The following is a 25,778-nucleotide window of genomic DNA, read 5'->3' as shown; positions in this document are numbered from 1 at the left end:
AGTGAACACCTGAACACACAGCATTCAAGTCATGTGAATTACTTATTAGTAATGGGTTCTAAGACTGTTATTTCAATGAGTTTTTAGTTTCTAATCATGTTACTTCTTTGCTTCATCTATATTTTCTAACTATACATTTTAAAAACATATTATTGGCCGGGCATGGTGGCAGACACCTATAATCCCAGCACTTTAGGAGGCCAAGGCAGGCGAATCACGAGGTCAGGAGTTCCAGACCAGCCTGGCAAACAGGGTGAAACCCCGTCTCTAGTAAAAATACAAAAATTAGCTGGGTGCGGTGGCAGGCGCTCCTAGCTACTTGGGAGGCTGAGCAGGAGAATCACTTGAAACTGGAAGGCAGAGGTTGCAGTGAGCCAAGATCACACATGCCATGGCACTCTAGCCTGGGCAATAAGAGTGAAACACCATCGCAAAAAAAAAAATATATATATATATATATATCTCTCTCTCTACTTGTCACTATAATTTCTACTTAATACCTTCCTTTTCCTATTGCATTGTACTCAAACATACTGCTTCCCTTCTATATGTGACAGCTTAACTTAAAAAAAAAAAAAAAGACTTTACATTTCTGGAAATTGGCTACCCAGAAACCTTATCTTTCTGGAACATTGCCCAAAACCAAGTAGGTAACAAATACCTACCTACCTATCTACATACAATCATACCATTTCAGTTACCTGTGAGTCTTATTGCTCCACTGATAACAGACTACCCCAAAACAGTGACTTAAAATAGCCGCCATTAATTTGCTCATAATTATTTAGTCTAGGTTTGGCTCAGTTGGGTGGTTCTTTGGCAGGTCTCACTTGGGGTTTTTTATGCATCTGCAGATGTCTGCAGGTGTGACTAGTGTTGGAGGATCCAAGAAGGCTTCACTCACATGTCTGACACTTCAGCTGGAGTGACTGGAACAGGTGAGGGCTGGCTGGCATGTTCTCTACAAGTGGTATCTTCAGCAGCATTGCCAGACCTCTTTACATGGGGGCTCAGAGCAACAGGAAAGAAAAGCAGAGAATTTACCAGGCCTTTTAAGGCACTCATACAGCATCACTTCCACCACATGCTGTTGCTCAAAGCAAATCATGAGGCCAGCCCAGATATAGCTGGAGGGGAAACAGATTCCACATCTAGATTGGGGGAGTGTCATGCACATGTAATTACGTATGGGAGGAATGGAAGCAAACTAGCACGCTTCTATGTACACATACATACACATATAAATGCATCTACTATAGACAAGCAGGTTCTTCGTGGTTTTGTCATACTTGGTAGATGAGCAGTGCATTTTGCAGTGCTCAGAAAGTGACAGTTGACTATTAAAGATCCCAGTCATAGCACTGTATCCTGTTTTCTTGTTTGTTTATTTACTTTCCTTAACTCATTCCAAAATATGTCCTTTTCTTATATTCTTATTCCCTTAGGCCCAAACCTGCTCCTAGGCCTTCCCTCTTAGTTCATGCCTTTGCAGCAAACAGCAGGGAAGGACAACAGATTTTATAGTCAGACCCCCCAGGTTTGACTCCCTGCTCCATTTTGGAAAATCACTTAACGTCTGTCAAAATCCATTTATTCATCTATAAATTGGGATAATAGTGGAACCTATGTAATGGGAGTGCTGTGAGGAAAAATGAGACGACTTATGTAAAGTATGTAGCAGGTAAACTCACCTTAATAGACACTAGGTTCCTTTCCCTTTCTTCCGCTCTTTCCTTACTCCATGACGTGAAACATCCCTTCCGTCACTGCGCTATGACATAGTAAGAGAAATAGCTGTAGCCAAGCAGGTTCTTCATGGTTTTATTGTACTTGGTAGATGAGCTGCTTGTCCTTGTACAAGTTGCTGAACCCCACTATGCCTCATTTTCTTCATCTGTAAAATTATAATGGTGCCTAGTTCACTGGGCCATTGAAAATAATTAAATGAGCACAGAACCTGGCAAAGAGAAGGCATGTAATGAATGCTTGTTATTGTAATAATTATAATTATTAGTATCAGTTAAGTTATTGCTATTATTATTTAGCCCAATGCCTTGAATTGGAGCAGAATGTCTGAAAATTCCTATTGCCCACTCCCCATAACATGCTAGGGAATCCCTATTCTGTTTCTTTAGGATAAGAATCCCAGACTACAAGTATGTACCACAAAAGCTGGGTTCTCCATTGTGGGATTCCAGGAGTCATACTTTTGTCTCCTCCAAATTCAAAAGATTCCTAGGTGACACCCAAGGAGTATAGTCTTCTGCTGCTCCCTTCCCGTGTTACAAACTCAGCTAATTGGTTAGGGGAAAAAAAAAAAACAGGAAGAGGTAGCAGACTCAGAGTCCTTACATCAGATGACAAGGGGGAGAAGTATGGGGTGCCTAGAATTGCCAGGACATTAATTCTCCTCTAAGGTAGCCCTTAGACTACGCTCCTCCCCACCCCAGGACTTGGGTTCAGATGCCTAGTGGCATCCGAGCACTTTGCTGACCCTCTCTTCTTCCTGCTTTCTGTGTCTTACACTTGCCATTACGGTACCATGAGGTATGAGGTTACTCCTTTTATAAATAAAACGGCATCTGATGTCTTCTGATAACCCATCCAGGTAGAAAGCTGCACTCTGCAGTTTGAGCCTGAAAAGATCCTCTCTGTGTCAAGGAGGGCCCTCCTTTTTTGCTAACCAGAGCAAATAAGTACCCAAACATTGATCACCTCATTTGCAGATAATACCCCCCTAAAATGCTTCCCTGCAGTCGCAGGGTTTTTTTTCTTTTCCCTTGTGGTCACAACACAAGTTAAAGTCAGCTTGACTTTTCAGGCTGCTACCTCCAGCCAATCCGGACACCAGCCTCTTCCACCTTGTGTACGTAGATGCCATTGCCATAGCCATCGTTGGATTTTCAGTGACCATCTCCATGGCCAAGACCTTAGCAAATAAACATGGCTACCAGGTTGACGGCAATCAGGTAAAGATAATCAGTTTCCTGCAGATGTTTCATAGCAGTACAATCACCAGCGTCGATTGTAGAAGTCACAAGAACTAATCTATCTTGGTAGAAAAACTTTTTTTTACTGGTGATTGTTGTATCTGAAGCATGTATTTATTCAACCTGTAATGTTATCCCTATTCTTAAAGCTCACAGCTTAGAATTAAATGTTTTTCCAGGGCGTTTTTGCTCCCCAGGAAGGCTTATCTTTGTTCATTAGAAGTTGGGTATATGATTCATCACTAACTCCACAATATTCTCTTTGTCACCTAGTTTATAACACAGCCATAGATAAGGTGTTTAATCCAAACACTGTGACCTATAATGTTGACATAACAATGTCTATTTCAATACCTTATGTGTTCTAAGGAGAAACTAGATGCTCCACATTCATCTGAGATGCAGTTGTCAAACTAGAAATACCCAAAGTAAACCTAAGAGCAGGACTCGCCCCAGGAAGACACTGGCATGTATTCATTGACGAGCAATAGCCCAGGCATTAAAAAGATGCCAAGAGTCCTATACAACAATAACTTTCTCTTCGGCAATAAAAATAGTTTATCCCTTTTCGTGCAGTTTTCTTCTTAAGCATTAAGAAGATTTTGTAGAGGATGTGTTTGGAAAGAAGGAGGCTAAGCAGGGAGCTCAGCATTTATCTCTGACGAAATAAAAATTCAAAGTGTTTCCTCCCCCCACTGTAAAATATGCCATAATTCCTATTTTGAACTCATGCTAAACAAATTCTTACATCTGAAAGGAAAATGAAGAGATAGACTGTAGTGCTGACAATGTGTATTAAATGGGCTATTACGCTTTTTTTTCCTGAAGAATGACCTATCTCTTTTGTGTTTTGTTTCTACATGGAAAAGGAGCTCATTGCCCTGGGACTGTGCAATTCCATTGGCTCACTCTTCCAGACCTTTTCAATTTCATGCTCCTTGTCTCGAAGCCTTGTTCAGGAGGGAACTGGTGGGAAGACACAGGTGTGTAGATAACAGGCCTCTAAGACCTGGTGATATGGGTGGTAATTAAATTTTAATCTTTTGATTATATTCTGAACCCAAACAAAGCTACTCTGCCGGCCGGGCGCGGTGGCTCAAGCCTGTAATCCCAGCACTTTGGGAGGCCGAGACGGGCGGATCATGAGGTCAGGAGATCGAGACCATCCTGGCTAACATGGTGAAACCGCGTCTCTACTAAAAAATACAAAAAAACTAGCCAGGCGAGGTGGCGGGCGCCTGTAGTCCCAGCTACTTGGGACGCTGAGGCAGGAGAATGGCCTGAATCCGGGAGGCGGAGCTTGCAGTGAGCTGAGATCCGGCCACTGCACTCCAGCCTGGGCGACAGAGCAAGACTCCGTCCCAAAAAAAAAAAAAAGCTACTCTGCCTGCAGATCCATGCTCCAATGAGCTGTATAGTGAATCAGAGAAAGGCATGGTTGGTTGAAGTGAATCACAAGGAACTGAATCTATAGGAAAGAGGTATATTCTCCAGTTAAATTGGAAAGTTATGCAACGCTCGGCTACTAGTCAACCTCAAAGTTCAGACATGGGATGTTGTTCATGAAAGCCTGAGACTGAGTGTGGGCAGTATGCCAGCACCATCCAGTAGAACTTTCCACAGTGATGGAAATGTTCCATATCTGCACTGTCCAATATGGCAGCCACTAGCAACATGTGGCTCTTGAGCACTTGAAATGTGGTTAGTTCGACCAAGACCTGACTTAATTTTTAAAAATGTAAATGGCCGGCAGGGTGCAGTGGCTCACACATGTAATCCCAGCACTTTGGGAGGCCTAGGCGGGCGGATCATGAGGTCAGGAAATCGAGACCATCCTGGCCAACATGGTGAAACCCTGTCTCTACTAAAAATACAAAAATTAGCTGGGCATGATGGCGGGCGCCTGTAGTCCCAGCTACTCGGAAGGCTGAGACAGGAGAATCACTTGAACCTGGGAGGCAGAGGTTGCAGTGAGCCGAGGTTGTGCCACTACACTCCACCCTGGCAACAGATACTCTGTCTCAAAAAAAAAAAAAAGAAATGACCACATGTGGCTACTGGCTCCATTATTGGACAACAGACACTTATCTGAACTCTTCTGGTGGCCTTTGTGGGTCTCAGATTGACACCAGACATCTTTTCCCCACCTCCGGAAAGGGCATTTTAATTAGGATATTTCAGCATTTCAGCTTCCATTTAAAAGCTGTAAGAAGAACCAAAACTTCAGAGAGGGAGTGGGATGGAGCTATAGGTATGTAGTGGTTTAGTTGACTTATTTGAATGCTTATTTTCTTGATCTTCCCATAGTAATTATCAAAAGAATAAAACCGACTTATGCCCTGCCTCTTATTCAGGTCTCCTAAAAGCCCCCTCCATGTGTCTTCTCCCATTCAGCTTGCAGGTTGTTTGGCCTCATTAATGATTCTGCTGGTCATATTAGCAACTGGATTCCTCTTTGAATCATTGCCCCAGGTGTGTATAATGTGGACTTGGGTGAAGTTTTTTTCATGTGTAGAGATTTTGCTATTTTATTTGTTTATGTTTTTATGGCTATATTAGGGTTATTTACTGTAACCCTCACAGGATGGCATGAGAAAGGGCCAAGGCTAGGACCAAGATCCTGCTCTGTAACCTACTGACAGCTGCCTGCAGGAACTGGGGAAAGCCATCTTAACTCCTCTGAGTCTCAGTTTCCTTATCTGCAGTGTCAGAGTTTGGACTGGCTGATCTTGAACGTCCCTTCTCTCTTTGACCTTCTATGACCTTATACTTTCATAAAAAAATCTGAGGTGGCCTATACTCATAAGATAGTTACATGATGATACATTTAATCTAGTGGAGATCAGAAACCATATAGAGTAGAGACGATCATAATGTAGAAAGACCATAGGTGAAATAATTCCTTGAGTACCAAGTTTAATTCTGAACCTCTTGGCCACCATGCAGGTTTGCTATTAGGATATCAGACTGATTTCCGGCCGGGTGTGGTGGTTCACACCTGCAATTGGCATTTTGAGAGACCGAGGCGGGCGGATCACCTGCAGTTAGGAGTTCAAGACCATCCTGGCCAATATGGTGAAACCCTGTCTCTACTAGAAAACAAAAATTAACTGAGTGTGGTGGCATGTGCTTGTTGTCTCAGCTACTCTACTCAGAAGGCTGAGGCAGGAGAATTGTTTGAACCTGGGAGGCAGAGGTTGCAGTGAGCCAAGATTGCACTACTGCCGGGCGCGGTGGCTCAAGCCTGTAATCCCAGCACTTTGGGAGGCCGAGACGGGTGGATCACGAGGTCAGGAGATCGAGACCATCCTGGCTAACACGGTGAAACCCCGTCTCTTCTAAAAAATAGAAAAAACTAGCCGGGTGAGGTGGCGGGCGCCTGTAGTCCCAGCTACTTGGGAGGCTGAGGCAGGAGAATGGCGTGAACCCAGGAGGCGGAGCTTGCAGTGAGCTGAGATCCAGCCACTGCACTCCAGCCTGGGCCACTGAGGGAGACTCCGTCCCAAAAAAAAAAAAAAAAAAAAAGATTGCACTACTGCACTCCAGCCTGGGTGACAGAACAAGACTTCATCTCAAAAAAAAGAAAAAAGACTGATTTTCCAAGGCCCCTTTTAGCTAACCAGGTCCTGAAAATCCAAGTGTCCATGGCTTCAACGCTACCATCAGTGCCATATAGGAAGTGAGTAGGGAGAAGACATGGGGAGGACAGCAGGAGGACAGTGAGGAACCAGCAAAGGGTACTCTGTGGACACAAGAGGAGAGGCATGGGGGATGTGCTCTGTTTCAGGCTGTGCTGTCCGCCATTGTGATTGTCAACCTGAAGGGAATGTTTATGCAGTTCTCAGATCTCCCCTTTTTCTGGAGAACCAGCAAAATAGAGCTGGTAAGTAACAAAGGTGATGGCTATGTTAATATGTCATAGAGCAAATATGATTATGCTAAGAAAAATGTGAGAAAGATAAGTTAATGCAGTTGTTATGTGCAGTATCCAGTTAGGCAAGGTAAAAGTAGCATGTGTGTGTGCACAGTTAGTTGTGTGTTTGCCTCTTGTGGGATGTTTAACATGGTTCTTCATCAAGCTTTCTGTCTTTTGCTTAGACCATCTGGCTTACCACTTTTGTGTCCTCCTTGTTCCTGGGATTGGACTATGGTTTGATCACCGCTGTGATCATTGCTCTGCTGACTGTGATTTACAGAACACAGAGGTGAGTGCCCAGATTTGAATGGGTGTGAGTATCCCGGCAGAGATTACAATGTTGACTTTGAGTGTAGACCAAAGTTTAAGTTGGTAAAAGTGGAGCCCTTTGATGATTTCTAGTTAGTGTGAGAGGGAGTTGTAACACTCATGTAGACTAAATGAACAAAATGCCAATTAAAAAATTCCATATACTTTTGCCAAATGCTCTACTGTGTCACAATTTATGCTCCCATCAATGGTTATGTTAAAAGAGCCTAATTTCCATCATTGTTTCTGCCATTCCCGCAGGTTTATTTACCCTCTTGCAGTTTGTTTTGGCACCAGGTACTGACATGGGTTTCAATGACATGAAGCAAACTCTGACACCAAGTTATCATTTGCAGTCCTTCCATTGTCCTTTCCTCCACCCTGAACCACTATCCCTGTTATCTCTTCTCCCTAGTAGGAAGCTGAGCCCACTAGGGAAAGTATAAAATAACTTTTGAAAAAATATGGTTGGGCACAGTGGCTCACGCCTGTAATCCCAGCACTTTCGCAGGCCAAGGCAGGCAGAACATTTGAGGTCAGGAGTTCAACACCAGCCTGACAAACGTGGTAAAACCCCATCTCCACTAAAAATACAAAAAAAATTAGCCAGGTGTGGTGGCGTGCACCTGAAATCCCAGCTACTTGGGAGGCTGAGGCAGGAGAATTGCTTGAACCCAGGAGGTGGAGGTTGCAGTGAGCCGAGATTGAGACACTGCACTCCAGCCTGGGCAACAGAGCAAGACTCCATCTAAAAATATATATATATATTTATGGGCTGGGCGTGGTAGCTCACACCTGTAATCCCAATTCCAGCACTTTGGAAGTCTGAGGTGGGAGGATCACTTGAAGCCAAGACCAGCCTGGGCAACATAGCAAAACTCTGTCTCTATCAAAAAAACAAAAACAAAAACAAAAACTTTTTATGATAAATAACCATAAAGGTGAAAAGGAAACATTGTCATAGAAATAGCCTGGACTGGCCAGGTGCAGTGGCTTTTGCCTTGAATCCCAGCACTTTGGGAGGCTGAGGTGGGCAGATCCTGAGGCCAGCAGTTCGAGACCAGCCTGGCCAACATGGTGAAACCCCGTCTCTACTAAAAATACAAAAAATTAGCTGAGTGTGGGGGCGTGCACCTGTAATCTCAGCTACTCAGGAGGCTGAGGCAGGAGAATCGCTTGAATCCGGAAGGCGGAGGTTGCAGTGAGTCGAGTTCGTGCCATTGCACTCCATCCTGGGCAACAAGAGCAAAACTCCATCTCAAAAAAAGTTTAAAAATAAAATAGAAATAGCCTGGACTTTAGTCAGGTCCTGGCAGTACCTCTGTAAGCTCTGTGATTTTGCATACCTCTCAGAGCCTGTTTCTGCATCTATAAAATGGGACTAATACTTTCTACCTCATATAGTTACAATAAGGTTTAAATGACAAGGCCTACAAACAGCCAGCACAGTGCCTGAAAAGTGCCACACACTCTCCCAATGCCAGTGCCCTTCCCGCTTTCACACAGGGAAATGAAAATGAAGCTAGTGTGTTTTGCCTGTGGTTGCAAATCACATGAAATCTTCAAGTTGTGACTGCGGTGTGTTGAAAGGGCACTTTATGAGGATGTTGACCCCTTATCTGCAGGATGTCAGGATGCTCCCTACCCTCAAGGGTGGGAAATGAGCTCTTTCATCATCACAAATGACATAACAGAAAAATGTTAAGAATATGTGGGATTCTAAACTCAAGATAAGAATTTAACTACTTTTAATAACAAGTTCCAATACTGTTGCCCATATTTATCTAAAAGAAGTGTTTCCCATTTTTATAAAGAACATTATTAGTATATATAAGAGTTCTTTATCTCAGAACTTTGGTGAACATTATGGTTTTAAAATATCTGTAACTTTTGGCCAAGTGTGGTGTCTCACTCCTGTAATCCCAGGACTTTGGGAGGCTGAGGCAGGCAGATCAGTTGAGGTCAGGAGTTCGAGACCAGCTTGGGCAACATGGTGAACCCTCATCTCTACTAAAATTACAAAAGTCAGCCAGGCGTGGTGGCGGGCACTGCAGTTTGGGCTGGGCACAGTGGCTCACACCTATAATCCAAGCACTTTGGGAGACTGAGGCAGGTGGATCATTTGAAGTCAGGTGTTCAAAACCAGCCTGGCCAACATGGTGAAACCCCGTCTCTACTAAAAATACAAAAAAAGTAGCTAGGTGTGTTGGCGCACACCTGTAATCCCAGCTACTGAGGAGGCTGAGGCAGGAGAATAGCTTAAACCTGAGAGACTGAGGTTGCAGTGAGCCAAGATCACACTACTACACTCCAGCCTGGATGAAAGAGTAAGAGCCCATCTCAAAAAAACTAAAAAAACTCCAGTTTGGGCAATCTGGTAAAACCCCATCCATACCAAAAGTACAAAATATTAACCAGGCATGGTGGTGCACACTGTGGTCCCAGCTACTTGGAGGGCTGAGGTGGAAGGCTCACTTGAGCCTGGGGGGCAGAGGTTGCAGTGGCAGGTGTACTGGGGAGGTGTACTGCCACCATGCCCAGCTAATTTTTTGTAATTTTTGTAGAGATGGGGTTCCACCATCTTGGCCAGGCTGGTCTTGAACTCCTGACCTCGTGATCCACCTGCCTCAGCCTCCCAAAGTGCTGGGATTAGAGGCGTGAGCCACCGCTCCTGGCCTCAATCAGCATTTCATAATCCATCTTCAAAAAATTAGAATATAGGCCAAACACAGTGGCTCATCTCATGCCCCTAATCCCAGCAATTTGGGAGGCCAAGGCAGGAGGATTGCTTGGGGCCAGGAGTTTGAGACCCACCTGGACAACATAATGAGACCCTGCCTCTACCAAAAAAAAAAATTATTTTTTATGTTATTATTTTTAGAGACAGAGTTTTACTTTGCCACATGGGCTGCAGTGCAGTCGCACGGTCACAGCTCACTGCGACCTTGAATTCCTGGGCTCAAGGGATCCTCCCATCTCAGCCTCCCATGATGGGCACACACCATCACACCTGGCTAATTTTTAAATTTTTTGTAGAGATGGGGTCTCACCATCATGCTGAGGCTAGTCTTGAACTCCTGGGTTCAAGTGTTCCTCCCACCTCAGCCTCCCAAAGTGCTGGGATTACAGGTGTCAGACTTTGCACCCAACCTACAAAATTTTTTTTTTAATTTGCGAGTTTGTAGCGGTGCACACCTATAGTCCCAGCTACTCAGGAGGCTGAGGCACAAGGATCACTGGAGCCTAGGAGTTCAAGGCTACAGTGAGCCATGATCAGGCCACTGCATTCCAGCGTGGGCCACAGAACAAGATCCCATCTCTAAAAAAGAAATAAGCAAATAATAAAACAAAAGTAAATTTTTAAAGCTTAGAATACACAGTTATGAGTGCCTCAACAGGTGTAAGCAAGGTACAGTGTGATAAGCATAAGAAATGCCAAATAAAACCCCATGGGATTTCATTAAAAGAGACTTTCTTGCTCTTGGTGTCATTAGGGAAGTAGTGAGGACTTGGCCTTCACTGGGAGCAATAGTATTGCAGAAATGGTGTGCCAGGGCACTGCAGATCATCAGGAAGGCCTGTTCATCTTCTACATTTGAAATCCTCATCCTTTGAGGCCCAGTCAGGGACCTCAACTTCCCCTGGGTACCCACAGCAATGCTCTGATCCTTCCCCAGCACCTTGCATGTGTCCATCTCAGCTAGTTGTGTACTTGTGATCCATGTGCCTATCCCCTGCTCTGCCTCCCCTGCGGCACTGGATTGCAACACATGGACGGCACTTTGAGTCTCTTAGAGGTTTTCTCATAATCGCAAACTCAGCTGAGAGCCTTGGCTCCTTATCTACAGTATCAGTCCTCAGAACCATATTTGTCCACAGATATCACTAGACTGTGAGCGTCTTGTCTGTAAAAGTGATGTTCCTGGAGTCTAGTACCAGGCACATCATTTGTGTTCTCTGAATGCTTATGGAGGGAATCTATACAGCAAAACAGCTAACACTTGTGTGGTATATTCTAATTTACAAAGTACTTTGACATTCATGCTAAGAAGCACCAGGACATAGTAGCAAAACTGTGGAATGTCAAATCAAAGACCTTGAGCCATATTCTGGCTCTGCCAAGCTTTCTCACCTTGAACAACTCACCTAATCCCACTGAGCCTCAATTGCTCATTTACATGACGGCAGGATTGTTAATAATGTTAACTATTATTATAATATTAATTATTAATAGTGCCCAGTAGCATTGTTCAAAGGATAGAATAACAGGTGTTCAAGATGTATCTGTCGTTATTACAGTGTCTAATTTGAGCCAGATGGTCCTACAAAGAGTTAGGAATTAGGAGTGGGCACAGTGGCTCATGCCTGTCTGTAATCCTGACCCTTTGGGAGGCCGAGGTTGGTAGATGACTTGAAGTCAGGAGTTCGAGACCAGCCTGGCCAACATGATGAAACCCCGTCTCTATTAAAAATACAAAAATTAGCCAGGTGTGGTGGCGCACACCTGTAATCCCAACTACTTGGTAGGCTGAGTCAGGAGAATTACTTGAACCCGGGAGGCAGAGGTTGCAGTGAGCCAAGATTGCACCACTGCACTCCAGTCTGGGCAACAGAGTAAGACTCTGCCTCAAAAAAAAAAAAAAAAAAAAAAATAGGACTCTCAAAAAATAATATTTAAAATCCATTCAGACTAAATTAAGAAAACTTCTATGCTAATTTGAGATTTTCATTTTCTCCCCACGCCCTCAATTGACTACTCCCCTACCATGAGTCAGTGATTCTTGCTAATAACAAACAAAAATTCCCTCTCCTACTTTAGAGTTAGAGCAGAAAGACAGTTCTGTCTACTGAGTGGCATGAGGAGAACTTGTGTTACATATATCCCTGGCATAACTTGAACTCTGCGATATTCAGAGTTGCCTCCACCTCTAAATGCCTGAGTCTTTTGTCCTGACCAGATCATATTTGTGGTATGTTGTTGCAGGGAGGGGAGGTATAGGGTGTGTGATATGCATTGTGTATGTGGTGTGAGGTATACGTGATGTGTGTGTGTGTGATGTTATATGTGAGGTGTATGTGATACGTGTATAAGTGCATGATGTGTATGTATGTGTATTGTGTGTGTGTATGCATGTGTGTGGTGTGTATTGTGTCTCGCATGAAGGTTGTATATGCAGGTGTGTGTGTGTATGTATGTGGGATGAAGGTTGTATATGCAGGTGTGTATGTGTGTATGTATGTGGGGGGGTGTGTGTGTGGTAAGAGGGGTATATGGTATGTGTATTGTGTATGGTATTGTGTGACATGTAGTGTGGGGGGTATGTATGCATGTGTGTGCATGTATGTGTATTGCCTGTGTAGTGTGTGCATGTGTGTGGTGTGTACACATGTATGTGTGTGGTGTGTGTATTATATATTGCATGTGTGGTGTGTATGCATGTGTGTGTATATGTATGTAGGGGTGTGTGTGGTGTGAGGTATATAGTATGTGTGTATTGTGTATGGTATTGTGTGTGCCATGTAGTATGTGTGTGTTTTGTATGCATGTGTGGATGTGTATGCATGGTATATGGTGTGATTGTGTATATTGTGTATGTCTGGTGTGTGTGTATTGTGTGTCTTTGTGGTGTGTATGCATTATGTGTAAGTATTTGTATTGTGCATGTGTGTGGGGTGTGTATGCATTGTGTGTATGTATGTGTGTGGTGTACATGCATTATGTATAGATGTGTGTATTGTGTATGTATGGTATGTGGGGTGTGTATACATTGTGTGTGTATTGTGTATGTGTGTGGTATGAGGTGCATGTGGTATGTGTGTATTGCACATGTGTGGTATGTATATGCATGGTGTGTATGCATGTGGGGTGTGTGCATTGTGTAGTATATCTGTGGTGTGTATGATGTGTATATGTGTAATATATTGTGTGTATATTGTGTGTGATATGAGGTATGTATGTATGGTGTGTGTACATTGTATGTGTGTGTATGCATGTGGGAGGTATTGTGTATTATACATGTGGTATGTATGCATGTGTGTATATGTGTAGTATATCATGTAATTGTGTATTCTGTATGTGTGGTGTGTGTTTATTGTGTGTATATATGTGTGTGGTATGTATGCATTGTAAGTGTGTGTATTGTGTATGTGTGTGGTGTGTGAGGTAGGTATTGGGATGCATATGTGTAGTATGAGATGTACATGGTGTGTGCGTATCATGTGTGGTATGTATGTGTGTGTGTGGCATGTGATGTGTATGTGGTGTGATGTGTGTGGGGTGTGTTAGGCTTGGAATGGCACTGGGGACATAATATGTAAGGATCAAGCATTCCCAAATGCACTAGCAAACCCCAACCTGACGCAAACATACACAACCTCCTGTTGAAATCACACGCTGTGCCTCAACACAATGGTATTTAACACTCTCTGTCTTCAGTCCGAGCTACAAAGTCCTTGGACAGCTTCCTGAAACTGATGTGTATATTGATATAGACGCATATGAGGAGGTAGGACCTTTTTCTATCATTTAAAAAGGTTGTAAGCATGTGATGTGCTTGGCTAAGTACCATTTTTACCCAGGACAAAAAGTAGGGGTAAGGTGGGAGACATAGTGGTCAAAGTGAAAAGTCTGAGCTTTGATCTACTGTATGGATTCAATTTTATAATTTATACTATGCATTAACTACTCAATTTCCAATATTTATTTTTCCTCATTTTTTAATGGGAATAAGTATATATTGTGGAAATTAAAGTATATATTTATACAGTATTGAAACTGAAAGGATGGTTTGTGTGTGCATGGTTTTTTTCTGATGAATGTAAACCAGTGGTAAAATAATTTTAACCATGTAAAATGTAGGTGGTGGGGCTGTGGAATTCTCCCACTTCATTTTAATGGTTAAAATTATGGCTTCAGACTTCCTTGATTTTGAATGTTCTTTTCTTCTGTGGAATCTCAAAGATTTTTACAAAATATTTTAAAACTAGTTTTGTCTGTCTGTCTTGTCTTATGCTTGGGAAGAAATTCTCAGACTCACGCTAAGGTAGTAGAAAATGAGGAAACAAAATTCACTCTAAGGTAAAGGTGTTAGAATTGCTATTTTTTTCCTCGATCCAAAGAATTATATGCAGGATTACTTGTTTCCAGCCTGCCTCCCAGAGTTCCACGAGGGTTCTTGATAAAATATTCACTCAGTTTCACTTGTGTCCATTTAGGATCCTTCCTGTGTCTGTGAATCAAACCAGTGTAAACCTCTGTTCACTTTATTTGCCTGCCTCTCACAGTCTGGGCAGCAGCCTTCCATCTCCTATCCATTTTCTTTTCTGTTTTTGAGTATTTTTCAGTTTCTTCTTTGTGTTTAATGGTAAAAATAAAACAAAGACTGACTTTTAAAACAAATGGAAAGATGCGCATGTTTAAAAGGTCTCTGTCAGTTCTGTTCAGAGCATGAGTAGATAAGAGTGACTTCTTTTTTTATCTTTGTGTGTGTGTGTGTGTGTGCGTGCTAGAGTGACACTATTTTAGCTAAGCCCTGAAAAGGAGACCTTAGCAACTTCTGCATTCATTTTCTATTTGGAGTGGGGAGGCTATGCAGTTTTCATTCTGAAATATTTCCATGTGTTAAATTCAGCAATATTTTACTCTTCAGGTGAAAGAAATTCCTGGAATAAAAATATTTCAAATAAATGCACCAATTTACTATGCAAATAGTGACTTGTATAGCAATGCATTAAAACGAAAGGTGAGTCATGAGAAATTGATTATTTCTGAGGGTGGGATTTGTGGGTTGACAGGGATATAAGGATCACTAGAATACCCTTGTATATACTATTTCATTTTCACTTTGTTTCTCCCTTTTATTGTAGTAAAAGATACATAACATAAAATACACTATTTTAAGCATTTTCAAAATATACAGTCCAGTGGGTGGCATTAAGTACATAAACATTGTGCAGCCATCACCATTGTTCATTCTCTCTTATCATATATATATATATAACTTTCCAAAAAAAATTTAAGAAAAAGTGAGAAAATAAGTTTAGGTTTCTTACTCCTGGGATCATATAGATTCCTATGGTCATATTTAGAACTCAACCCTACACCACCCAGTATATAGGAAAACCTCCCTGTCAACCCACAGAGTGTCTTAAATATAACAACCTAACAGATCTGAGCCTGATAAAGACTGCTCTAAAAATTATCTTTAATACTTTAGCTTCTGGTTGTCTTGAATAAAGACTGAGAATAAGAAAGGCTACTAATGCCTCTGAGGGAAAAGCAGTGCAAGGGTTGGGGTGATAACCTGACACAGAAAGCAGTTAAATGGGGAGATTTGAAAGGGAGTGGCATTGGGGTGGGTCTCTGAGCGCCATGAAGTGATTTTGCTTATGTTGCTCTTCTGTAAAGACTGGAGTGAACCCAGCAGTCATCATGGGAGCAAGGAGAAAGGCCATGCGGAAGTATGCTAAGGAAGTCGGAAATGCAAATATGGCCAACGCGACTGTTGTCAAAGCGGTGAGTGGTCTTTTCATTGAAATATTCCCTTCTGTCTTGTTCTTCAGTGACCTCCATCTTTACTCATGACTGAAGTTTAAACACAGTATGAAGTTACTAAAAGAGGAAGGTTTAGAAACCACCTAAGTATCCTCTATATTTTATAGGCACCTGATAAGGTCAGTTATGAGGATGTTTCTGAAAAAAGAAAGGAAACATCATTTGAAAAAATAAAAATTAGGCAGTACTTTAACAGATTTTACCATTAGCACTTTGTCGTAGATTGATTCAGCTGATAGTTTAAAAAGCTCAAAGGCTGGCTTTTGCTGTTCAGGCATGCTAATGTGTGAGCCGTCGTACTAAAGTTAATGGAACTATTTTAGAAGTTAGCGGCAAATGGATAGATAACTGAGGAGAGTGGATTTTGTTGGACAAGAAAAAAAAGAGGAGGAGAAGGAAAAAGAGAAAATAAATTGAGTTAAAATGGAAAGTTATACATACATCCTTTTTTTGTTCAGTTACAAGGCTGGAATATGACAAATATTTTACAAGGGGTCTGGTAGAGTCAGTAGCTTAAGAATACAAGGGTAGATTTTCCATTATAAATCTTTCTCACAACCAGAAATGTGAGTTGTTCATAGAATTCTGATTTGGTTTAATTTTTGACACAGGATGCAGAAGTAGATGGAGAAGATGCTACCAAGCGGGAAGAAGAGGATGGTGAAGTAAAATATCCCCCAATAGTGATCAAAAGCACATTTCCTGAGGAAATGCAAAGATTTATGCCCCCAGGGGATAACATCCACACTGTCATTTTGGATTTCACTCAAGTCAATTTTATTGATTCTGTTGGAGTGAAAACTCTGGCAGGGGTAAGCATCCTCTTGAATGAGTCATTTAACACCTCTATGTCCAATGTCATACTATCAGCAAAATCAGGGAGGTGGACTAGGCTTTCTTCTCAACTCTTAAAATTCTCTTCTGTTGCCGTTTATCACCTTTTGATTATGGAAAATTTCAAAAATATATAGAAGTAAAGATTTTAGTATATTGAACCCCCATGAACTATCACTCAGCTTCAACAATTATCAACTTATGGTCAATCTGGTTTCCTTTATAGCTGATATCCACTTTCTCTTCTTTTATTTTGAAACACATCCCAGTCATAACATCATCTGTAAATATTTTAATATCTATTGCTACAAGAATATTCGTTTTAGAAAACATTGCTGTAATATGCTGGGCTACTCAGGAGGCTGAAGCAGGAGGATTGCTGAGCTCAGGAGTTCAAGACCAGCATGAGTAAAATAGTGAGATGCTGTCTCTTAAAAAAAATTGTTATAGTTTTAAAATTATAATATTTTTAAGTTAATATAATAGTTTTATTATACTTAAGTAAAATTTAACAGTATTTTTGCTACCCCTTATTATCACTGCCCATATAAAAAGCAAAAGAAATACAAAATTATTTTTAATTGATTAGCTCAAAATACATCATTATTGAAGCAAAGCAGCTCAAGTGAATGAATTAGAGTGTCTTCTATCACTGAAAAACAATGGTAAAAAGAGACTTTCATCTGGCACAGAGTAAAGAGAAACTAAACTTTATTTCAACATTATTACAGATTGTAAAAGAATATGGAGACGTTGGTATATATGTATACTTAGCAGGATGCAGTGGTGAGTATACCTCTACGATGGGGTGAAGCTTAATATTTCAGTTTTGTTTCTCTTATTTAAACAATTGCACTTGGAAATGTCCTGAATTTTAATTATTTTATAAAAATGAAAATTATTCCTCTGAAAAATCACTCTAAAGCCAGCTTTGAAATTAGCCACATGGAGGCATTCATATTACAAGTTACTTGTGACAACCCTCCTGAACTGGAGTTGGAGGAAAGGAGCCAAGAAGCCATCGTTTATTCTAATATTAATGGCTGCTATAAATATAGTAATTATAATATATACATTACTACAGTAACAATTATCTAATGACTGCCATAAACAGTTACATATAATCATTCAGGTTGCTTGTTTCTCTGTCCAATGGTTTGGGAATACTTTGCCTGCTATTTTTGTTTTATATTACGTTTTGATTAAAACAGTGCTTGAGGCCGGGTGTGGTGGCTCACACCTGTAATACCAGCATTTTGGGAGGCCAAGGCAGGTAGATTGCCTGAGCCTAGGAGTTCAAGACCAGCCTAGGCAACATGGCGAAACCCCGTCTACTAAAAATACAAAAATTAGCCAGACATGGTGGTGCATGCCTGTAATCCCAGCTACTCGGGAGGCTGAGGTGGGAGGGTGTCTTGAGTCTGGGAGGCAGAAGTTGCAGTGAGCCAACATCACGCCACTACACTCCAGCCTGGGCAAAGGAATGAGAACTTGTTTCCAAAAAAAAGAAAGAAAAAGAATTTTTTAAAAAGGAGCCAGGCATGGTGGCTCACACCTGTAATCCCGGCACTTTGGGAGGCTGAGGCGAGTGGATCACCTGAGGTCAGAAGATCTAGACCATCCTGGCTAATATGGTGAAACCCCGTCTCTACTAAAAATACAAACTATTAGCCTGGCTTGGTGGCACATGCCTTTAGTCCCAGCTACTTGGAAGACTGAGGCAGGAGAATCACTTGAACCTGGGAGGCGGAGGTTGCAGTGAGCCAAGATCACGTCACTGCCCTCCAGCCTGGGTGAGGAGTAAGACGCTGTCTCATAAAAAGGAAAAACAAAAAAAGTAAAACAGTGCTTGAGGCTGGGTGTGGTGGTCACGCCTATAATCCCAACACTTTGGGAGGCCAAGGTAGGAGGAGTTCAAGACCAGCCTGAGCAACATAGTGAGAGCCCATCTTTATTTAAAAGAAAAAAAAAATTAATAATAGAAAAAGTGCTTGAAAATGAAATCTGCATACAGATGCCAGTTTTCACCTGTAAGATTACCAAAAATCAAAAATAAATGACAACATGCTCCATAGGCATATGGTGGGAAAACGGGCTTTCTCAGACTTTACTGATGGTAGCACAAAATGCAACAGCCCCTATGGAGGGCAGACTGATATTAGCTTTCAAAATTATAAGTGCATTTACCTTTCGACACAGAAAATCCAGCAACATGCTGCATATGTTCAAAGTGACACATGTATGTTGTTGATCATCACAGCATTGTTATAAAACAAAAGAAAAAACTCAAGTACCAAACAAAAGGGACTAGTTAAATAAACTGTGTACATCTATACAATAGAATATGATGTAGTGATAAAAAATTAAGCAAAAAGGGTTCAGAATTAGATATATATGTTATATTTATAACATTAATATATATATTTTTATTTCTCACTTTTCTTATCCCCAAAACAGCTTTTTATATATGTGTGTGTATATATATGTGTGTGTATGTATGTGTATATTTATATATGTTTATATTTATATGTGTGTATGTGGATATATATATATTTCCCATTTTTCTTATCCCCAAATATATAAAATATGCTGTTTTGGGGATAAGAAAAGTGAGAAATAATAATACGCATTTATTTATATTTACATAGAGAAATCCTGGAAGAACACACAAGAAAGTAGTTTCCTGGGATTGCGGGTATGATGGGTGGAGCCAGGAATTGGAGTGAAACTTTTCCTATAGCATTTTAATATTTAAACTATATGTGCTTGAACCCAGGAGGTGGAGGTTGCAGTGAGCTGAGATTACGCCACTGCACTCCAGCCTGGGTGACAGAGTGAGACTCAGTAACAAAAAAAAAGCACTATATGGAAGTGTTACCTTTTTTTAATTGTTGAAGACTGATACCCAGAGTGTGGACTAATTTTCTTTTCTTCTTTTAATAGCACAAGTTGTGAATGACCTCACTCGGAATAGATTTTTTGAAAATCCTGCCCTATGGGAGCTGCTGTTCCACAGCATTCATGATGCGGTTTTAGGCAGCCAACGTAGAGAGGCACTTGCTGAACAGGAAGCCTCGGCTGCCCCTCCCCAGGAGGACTTGGAGCCCAATGCCACTCCTGCCACTCCTGAGGCATAGATGAGGACCTCACCCTAGGATGGGGTTATAAGCCTCTCGTGAAGTTCATAATTTACACGTTTTAAATACTAGACACTAGATTTTTTTTTTTCCTAAGGGTAAATACTAGTAGTCGAGGCTTGATTTGGAGGGTGAATGACGCCTAGCAAGATGTATCGTACTTGTGTTTTTTTAATTGAACATTTCAAAGATAAATTGGCCTGTTGCCTGCATTTATTATGGAGAGGCATTTCTGCTACATTTTAGTATTATCTTTGTAAGCTAAGCACTGAAAAATTTATTTCAGTTAAGTACTTTTAACCTATGAATAGGATATGCTGTCGCCAGATAATTAGTGGTTCTTTGTTTTTGTACTTGTTGGTCTACAGACTGTCTGTAACTAGTTATGTAACAGAAGAAAGAAACTGCAATTTTCTAGAAGTTCTTGTTTTAAAATAACCTTTTATTTATTATAGAAGCAATATAAATGCATTGAGGACATTTTTGAAAAAATAGACAAGCAAAAATAAGAAGATAAAACATTGTATTTCCACCAGAGATTACCACTGTTAACATCTTAATGTCCTTCCAGATCTTTTTCCATGCATATACATTTACATTTTTAACCAAAGTAAGACCACATCTATAGTGTTTTATAACCGATTTTTCTTTAATCAACAATCTCCACTTTCTCATTCCAGCACATTTTTTTGCCTTAGACCATATTTAAATTTCCCCAATTGTCCCCAAATTTGCAGTTGGTTTGTGCAAACTGATATTCATTCTATGACCTTACGTTGCAACTGGTCATGTCCTTTAAAGTCCCTTACGTCTATTTTAATCTAGCACGGTTCCTTTTTTATGACATTGACTTGTTAAAGAGACTGGGGCAGCTGTCCTGTAGAATCCTGTCTTGTGAATTTGCCTAGTTGCTTTTTCATGGTGTTGTTTAACTTATTTTTATATTGCCTTTACTGCCTGCAATCTGAAAGTTATATCTAAAGCCTTTATAGATTCAAATTAGAGCATTTTGTGCTAGATTATATCATAGATAAGATACATGCTTCATATTGCATCACTTCAGAAAACATGTAATATCTAATTGATGTACCATTAACTAATCTAGTGATCTAAGCTAGATGAGTGGATCAGCATGAGTCTGATCCTCCAGTTAGATTTTCCCCTTTGTGACTACAGACTTATCTGTGTGGTATTCCTTTGGCATTGAATGAATGTCCAGTCCCCCACTAGCCATTTACCAGGAGTTTTAACATTGGGTGGTAATTCTTTGCTAAATCATTAATTTTATTAAGGTTTGTGAGTAGGTTGTCTAGTTCTTTCATTTCTTCTGCATTTATTAGTTGATTGTTCTATGTGAACTATAACTTTCCCTTCTCCACTTGAGCTGTTGGTCATCCTTACCCACCTATAGTTCTACTAGCAGGGCAGGTTGAATGCTTTATTATTTTCATTTAATTATGAACTTCAAAGTAAATAACTGGTTTATTAGATGGTGACAAATTAGTGGGGTTTTTTTAGAGTTCCCTTTTCTGGTGTGATGGTGGTCTTGTGAATTTTGAAAGTTTTAATGGGTTTCAATCCATTATGTTCTTTTTGATGCTCAAAGTGTCATGACTGTGGCCAGTATAAGTCCTTAAAAGCTTTGTTATTGTTGCTACACATGAAGTAGCATTAAAGACCATGTTTTTAAGAAAACTAACCCCCAGGTGTAACTTAAATCTTCCTTAGAAGTTCATAACAACTATCAGTTCATTACACATCAAACTCAATGTTCAGCCTAGGAATAAGCATAATGCTCATCATACTCATTCCACAGAAACATGGAATGTCAAAGGTTGGAGGAGGATACCTTTAAACCAATTTGTCACTTTCAGTTGTTTGTAACTATCAGCTCACTATAAATCAAAGCATAGGTATTAGCCAACCTGTCTAAAGCCTGCTCTGCTAAGAGTTCCTGCTGATAGTGAGTTTGTTTTTTCTTTAATATGTTGTCTTATTGACATCTTGTTATAGTTTTCATGAATAAGATACTGCCAGGAGAAAGTAGTCAGATCCCAGTGGAATTGTTAGCATGGCCTACTTGCAACCAAACCCTGTGTATGTGTTCATGTTAACTCCTATCAGGTTTCTCACTGTCTTTACTAATTTAATTCAAAATAAACTCCTCCTTTTAATCAAAACTTTAGCTAATTCTAGAGTGGAATTTAGATTTGCTTAGTTATTTCCTTTGCAATCATCACATGAGATCAGATACATCTGCATTCTGATACAGACTGCCTTCTGAAAGAGCATGTAGTTGTAGAACTTCAGCTTACACTAGAAACTTTTGTAAAAGAGCCCATATCATTTCAGCCATTTAAGTAGAATTTAAGGATTTTAAACTATGTTAAAATACTTTGGCCGGGCGCAGTGGCTCACACCTGTAATCCCAATACTTTGGGAGGTCGAGGCGGGCAGATCACGAGGTCAGGAGTTTGAGACCAGCCTGGCCATCATGGTGAAACCCTGTCTCTATTAAAAAATACAAAAGTGAGCTAGGCATGGTGGTGCACACCTGTAGTCCCAGCTACTCGGGAGGCTGAGGCAGGAGAATGGCTTGAACCTGGGAGGTGGAGGTTGCAGTGAGCTGAGATCAGCAGAAAATGAGTCTGCTGTCTTGTGTAGATGAAGAAAAGAGGGTAGCAAACCCAGCCTGGGTGTCAGAGCCAGGCTCCGTCTCAAAAAAAAAAAAAAAAATTCATTGCACATTCTTTAGCACCAGCAGATACCGTGCTTGATAGATTGAAAGTAGTGTACAGGCTGGGCGTGGTGGCTCACACCTGTAATCCAGCACTTTGGGAGGCCGAGGCGGGCGGATCATGAGGTCAGGAGATCGAGACCATCCTGACTAACACGGTGAAACCCTGTCTCTACTAAAAATACAAAAAAATTAGCCGGGTGTGGTGGCGGGTGCCTGTAGTCCCAGCTACTCGAGAGACTGAGGCGGGAGAATGGCATGAACCCAGGAGGTGGAGCTTGCAGTGAGCAGAGATCGTGCCACTGCACTCCAGCCTGGGCAACAAGAGCGAGACTCCATCTAAAAAAAAAAAAAAAAAAAGAAAGTAGTGTACAAAAAAAGGTATTTGTCTGTTACACATTTGTATTTAGCTTTACTGTTAAACTTTTAAACTGTTTTGAATAGAATTGTTATGTATATTAAAAGCACCAAGTCTTAAGGAGGGAAATATATTTTTGTTTTATCATTTTGCTTAGCATCTGAGAACGAGTGCATTTCAAAATACATTTCATCTGTATGTAAATATGTCAGAATGTTTTACTTAGAATTATTTCATACAGTGAAAATTTCCTGACCTTTTTTGTCTTACAGGCTTATCTCTGCCTTTCAAGGAAATAATGTGTAAGCCCACCTGTTCTTTCTGGGCCTTAATAGCTGCTACTGTATCTTCTATGTTTTTCCACCCTGATTCAAATTCAGGTTCATATGGTCCTATCAAAATGGGTATAATCTACATAATCTAAGGACTAGCCTTATTTTATGGCAATATATGGGAAAGCACTGTTTTGAAGAAGGTTCCGTAAAGAAAAGTCCTTTGACCTTCTCAAATCCTGTGCGGTATGACAGTGGTTGATCTCTGTCTCATGAATCAATGGAATATGTTTGAAAACGTTTGTGAAACAGGGCCCAGGAAATTCCAATCTATGTCTTAGACACTGACTCTGTATAAGTATATGGCAGCCGATAATGGGATCCCAATTGCCAATCTCATCTGCAGTGGAACCCGAGAAACTGTTAAGGGTATGGATCCTCTTCAAGCCCTGGAATAGCTCATTTTGTAGTTCGCAGGAAACATCTAAAACATCCACTCCGTGTGGTTTGATCCTGTGTCCTTACCTGTTTAGCAGAGAAAGACAGTACCAGCCTCTGAGTGTACACTTTTTGAGAAAATGAGTCTGCTGTCTTGTGTAGATGAAGAAAAGAGGGTAGCAAACCCAGTGAATCTGTCCTGGGGTGGGTGGGTGTGTTTTTGTGTGTGTTGGGGGGTGGGGGTGTGCCCTTGTGTGGGGATGAGGGAGGGAAGAGTATGTGGTGGGGAAGGCTCTATTATGTCTGCCCCTTTAAAGATAGTAAATCAATTTAAATTCTAAAATCAAACAGAACTTCCTCGGTGTGAGCCTGTATGCTTTACTGAGTGCAAAAAATGCTATTGGTCCTTTTTAGTGCACCTCACCCTTCAGGAGTGCCTTTAGGATTCAGGATGTTTGGATTCTTACTGTTCTGAATGCTCATAAAAGTTTGAGAACTGTGAAAGTATTATGGAATTCTTCAAACCAAAATGCAGGCAATGGTTGTGAAGCCCCTCCAATCCCAACAACACAATGGTAAAAGCTAGCCCCACACCAGGTAACGTGCCTGCTTAGTGACTTGGATTTTATCAAGTTTGAGCATCTTAAAACTCCACCTGGCCTTTGAGAAAGGTGTACCAGGCTTTTCACTGTACTGGTATATTGCATTTCACTTTACCTAACAGATAAACCTCAGAAGCATCATGAAAATTGAGTTTTTTAATAAACCTAATCACATTTTAATGTTGTTTTTAAACGGGATTCTACAATATGTATTTCTAAGGTCATAAATCCTTCGTATTCTAACTTAGCACCCTGACACATATATATATGTGTGTGTGCATCTACACACATGTATATAGACACATCTATTTTAGGTGGAAGAAGTTATTGGTAAATGTCTGTTTCATCTTTTTAAGTAGGGTACAAACATGCTGACCTAGACAATGTTGATGCTACCTGCATAAATATGCCTTGACAGAAACACCCAAATTTTTCAAATAGTTGATTTTATATTTGATGTGTAGCCAATTAGATTTTCCTTATGGACCTAAATTAATTATCACAATAGTCACTCTGTATCGTTAGAACAGAGTATGCTCAATACTATCTAATTTGAGTTGTCTTTAATTGGTATATATGAGCATGTGGCCATGACAAAGTGGAAAGACTTGAGAGTGTGTTCTAAATGCATACATTTATTTAATCAAAACATTCAAAAACATACATCTTCAGTCATTTTCTTGAGTATATTTTATTGTAAGCATAACCTGAAAATAGTTTGGTCTATTTAATTCCTCAAGAAAGACTAGAGCAGGGTTTAAAAAGATGAATTTTTCTGATCAAGTTCATAAAAATGAAAAATCAAGAATGTTGGTTGGATTTTATAAAGGGCTTTAATTTCTTGAAAACTTTCATAATTTTCCATATTTCAGTGCAACACAGCATTTTCTAGGTTGTCAACTTTTTCTATTGTAAATTTAAAATGTGTCCAACTTTATTTTGCAACTTATTTATGAATATCGAACTTCAATAAAAATATTCATTATTGTGCTTTGGTCTTGGCATTGGGGGAAGGGGTAATTGTGGTAGAAGATAGGATTTGGTGGTGGTTACACAGGAGATAATTTTAAAAAGATCTGTTGAGGATTCTAATATAACCTTTATTTTTAAAATACCTAACTGTAGACCAGAAGCCTAACAGACATTTTACCAAAATTTTAAACTAATTTGTAAAATGAAAGTAATCACTTTTCTGTATGAAGCCAATTCCGGATTTTCTAAATTAGATCATATGTACACACATCTTTTTTTTTTTTGTCTTTTTTACTACTCTTTCACCTCTGGCTGAACATTTTTCTTTCTGCTTTATTGTATTACTTTACTGCTCATTAAAATCACTAATTCTTCCTGATTAATTTGAAATCAAATTGCAATGCAAAACATATACATCCAATGTTTCTCTTACTTTAAAAAAGATTTGGCCAAAGCTTTTATTATTCAACATGGTGGTGGGAAACTATCATAATGCATGTGGTCAGAAGCCTAAGTGAGCTACTTTGATGCGGGACAGAAGAGGATAATAGGAGCATAGGTAATGGAGCCGACAAACTTGGACCAGAAACCCAGCTTTGCCACTACAAGTAAGTAGGAAAGTTTATGAATCCATTAGATGAAGATCCATTTGATAATCT

At 40.4% G+C, this 25,778-nt stretch overlaps 1 protein-coding gene across 8 annotated transcripts in view; it reads left to right on the top strand.

Moving 5' to 3' along the window:
* SLC26A5 (solute carrier family 26 member 5) overlaps positions 1–25,687 on the top strand; it is a 73,862-nt gene extending 48,175 nt beyond the window's left edge. For 3 of the 8 annotated variants that reach the window (XM_045387532.3, XM_045387531.3, XM_074035713.1), the window contains 11 exons: positions 2,822–2,969; positions 3,860–3,973; positions 5,385–5,462; positions 6,778–6,873; positions 7,089–7,195; positions 13,652–13,721; positions 14,865–14,957; positions 15,623–15,730; positions 16,381–16,581; positions 17,335–17,389; positions 19,547–21,436. In XM_045387532.3, the coding sequence (XP_045243467.1) occupies positions 2,822–2,969; positions 3,860–3,973; positions 5,385–5,462; positions 6,778–6,873; positions 7,089–7,195; positions 13,652–13,721; positions 14,865–14,957; positions 15,623–15,730; positions 16,381–16,581; positions 17,335–17,389; positions 19,547–19,740 (1,264 nt within the window). In that variant the 3' untranslated portion in view covers positions 19,741–21,436. Of the gene's footprint in view, positions 1–2,821; positions 2,970–3,859; positions 3,974–5,384; positions 5,463–6,777; positions 6,874–7,088; positions 7,196–13,651; positions 13,722–14,864; positions 14,958–15,622; positions 15,731–16,380; positions 16,582–17,334; positions 17,390–19,546; positions 21,437–23,107 lie in introns of those variants that run through there. The other 5 variants (XM_074035714.1, XR_012432757.1, XR_012432756.1 and 2 more) reach the window with 5 other exon arrangements.
* The last annotated feature ends 91 nt before the right edge of the window (positions 25,688–25,778 follow it).

This window comes from Macaca fascicularis, chromosome 3 (genome assembly GCF_037993035.2).
Source record: "Macaca fascicularis isolate 582-1 chromosome 3, T2T-MFA8v1.1".
Lineage (NCBI taxonomy): Eukaryota > Metazoa > Chordata > Mammalia > Primates > Cercopithecidae > Macaca > Macaca fascicularis.
This window is presented reverse-complemented; position numbering and strand designations above follow the sequence as displayed.